We start from the raw sequence: 1,842 nt of genomic DNA, 5'->3' as shown, positions 1-1,842 counted from the left end.
AGCCTTGGAGAAGATAAAGCCCTACACTTAGAGACGTCAGTGACTCCTCTCAATTTATGGCTGGAGTCCCCGCAAGGATCATATCGTCTATACCGCAGTCCCCTTGGACTATCTTGAAGGTGCCGTGGTCACCCCACTCTTCATTCCAGGAGTTCATAACCAGCCAGTAATCAACGCCCTTCTCGGTACCCCAGCCGATGATCTCAACAGCATGGCCCCCAAGGAATCCGCCACTTGTATGCTTGTAGACGCCTGACTTGTAGGACAAGAAGTCTTCATACACAGAGAATGCAGCTGAAGTCTGAGGAAGAATGTGGTAGATATAAAGAATGCTCGGAAATGCAGGAACAGCCCGTACTGGCCCATTGGTCATGATCTCCTTCTTGATGCTGCTTGTGCTCCCGAACCGACTCGGGAAAAGACTTTCAGTGTAGTGACGATCCCTTGAGACGACGAGTCGCGACACACAACTTTCAATCCTTCGTTACTTGTCGAAAGCAGTCCCATACTTCGCATTGGGGCAGCTGCTCGAGCACGAAGGTGTGTCGTATATTTCCTTATAAGATAGAGTCTCAGAACACATGTCGTTGCTGTCCCCCTCACTTTCGCACAAGGTTTGTAGTCGGATTCTTTTTGGTGATGAGCACATTTTGGGAAGTTGTACGGCCAACAGCCATCGGCTGCTTTCATATTTTTCTCGGGAACGAATCCTCCACCTGAGTAAGAAGAGTCGGTAGAATCAACAAGAACTGAAAACAGATAGCTTGCTTACCTGAGACGATACCATTTGTGTGAAGAAAAGTCCACGATGTGATAGGATTGCCGCCACTACAACCGAAAGATCTGACACCGAGTCAGGATCGGAAATTTGGCTGGGAGCAGCCGAGGAGGCTTGGACGTGTCTTACAAGCAAAAGTGCCCGATATTGCAGCAAGCGAGCATATCCGCGGCGGATAGGAGTTGGTTGAGCTTCCCGCCCGATTTGATGCAGACTCGGGCATTGAATGCCTCAACTGTCCCGAACGCCCAGCAGCTTCCACAAGCCGACTGATCCCTGCAAATGAGGAGCACGTTAGCACCGATAAGACAATTCTCTAGGGCGGAAGGATATCAGTTACCTCACGTGGCCAATGACGTCCTTGCACTCCTTGAACGCATCGCGGGCATCGAAGCTGTCTGGAATGTCAACAAGCTCCTCCGCCGGATAGACCTTCTCCTCGAGCTCTTCAGTCCCGTTAAGGAATGTCCCGCAAAGCTTCTTAGCATCACCGAGGGATCTACCTGAAGGTGACAGACGACACGCCTATAATAGAATAGCATTAGTTCACACAGCTCCCGATGGTGCCCCGACCAGCCTACCGTAGAATCTCCCTTGTTCAGTGGACGCCGTCCATAGATTCTGTTTAGAGTTGACCTCGTCTACGAGACTTTGCATGATAGCTGGTTTTGTCTCCTCGTACAGCTCTGCCAGCTCATTGGAAGACAACGGCATAGGCCTGGCTTGTAGCTCTTCCTCGAATCGACTGAAGTGCTGAAGCTCTTCTTCAGAAGTATACATCAAGTCTGAAGATTGAGAGATAGAGCGGACGCCAGCTGAGCTCAACCCCACTCTCCTGAGCCCTGAGATTGTCGAAGATAATCCTTGAGCTTCCAGACAGGGCTGATGCTGCAGGTAGCAGCAACGTGATGACGATGTAAAGCATTGGAGAATTCTCGGTAGCAAAGTGTACTTGCTGCTCGGAATCATAGGCGCTAACACGAGTCGGGGGTGCAGAGTCTCCCTGATCAAGCCGATCAGTACTGGTGAAGAACCCACACTGGCTTCGGAGCAAGATGATGAGT

The 1,842-nt window shown here is 50.7% G+C and overlaps 1 protein-coding gene across 1 annotated transcript; it reads right to left on the bottom strand.

Annotated features, from left to right (window-relative positions):
- Positions 1-49: 49 nt before the first annotated feature.
- Pmar_PMAR004770 (cysteine proteinase, putative) lies at positions 50-1,558 on the bottom strand (the record flags this gene model as incomplete). Its single annotated transcript, XM_002778248.1, has 8 exons — positions 50-301; positions 359-443; positions 489-556; positions 604-716; positions 773-843; positions 908-1,054; positions 1,119-1,281; positions 1,360-1,558. The coding sequence occupies 8 exons, from the start codon at positions 1,556-1,558 to the stop codon at positions 50-52; spliced, it is 1,098 nt and encodes a 365-aa protein (XP_002778294.1).
- Between the last annotated feature and the right edge of the window lie 284 nt (positions 1,559-1,842).

This window comes from Perkinsus marinus (assembly GCF_000006405.1).
Source record: "Perkinsus marinus ATCC 50983 genomic scaffold scf_1104296950250, whole genome shotgun sequence".
Classification (NCBI taxonomy): domain Eukaryota; phylum Perkinsozoa; order Perkinsida; family Perkinsidae; genus Perkinsus; species Perkinsus marinus.
The sequence above is the reverse complement of the archived record's forward strand: the minus strand, read 5'-3'. Positions and strand labels throughout refer to the sequence as shown.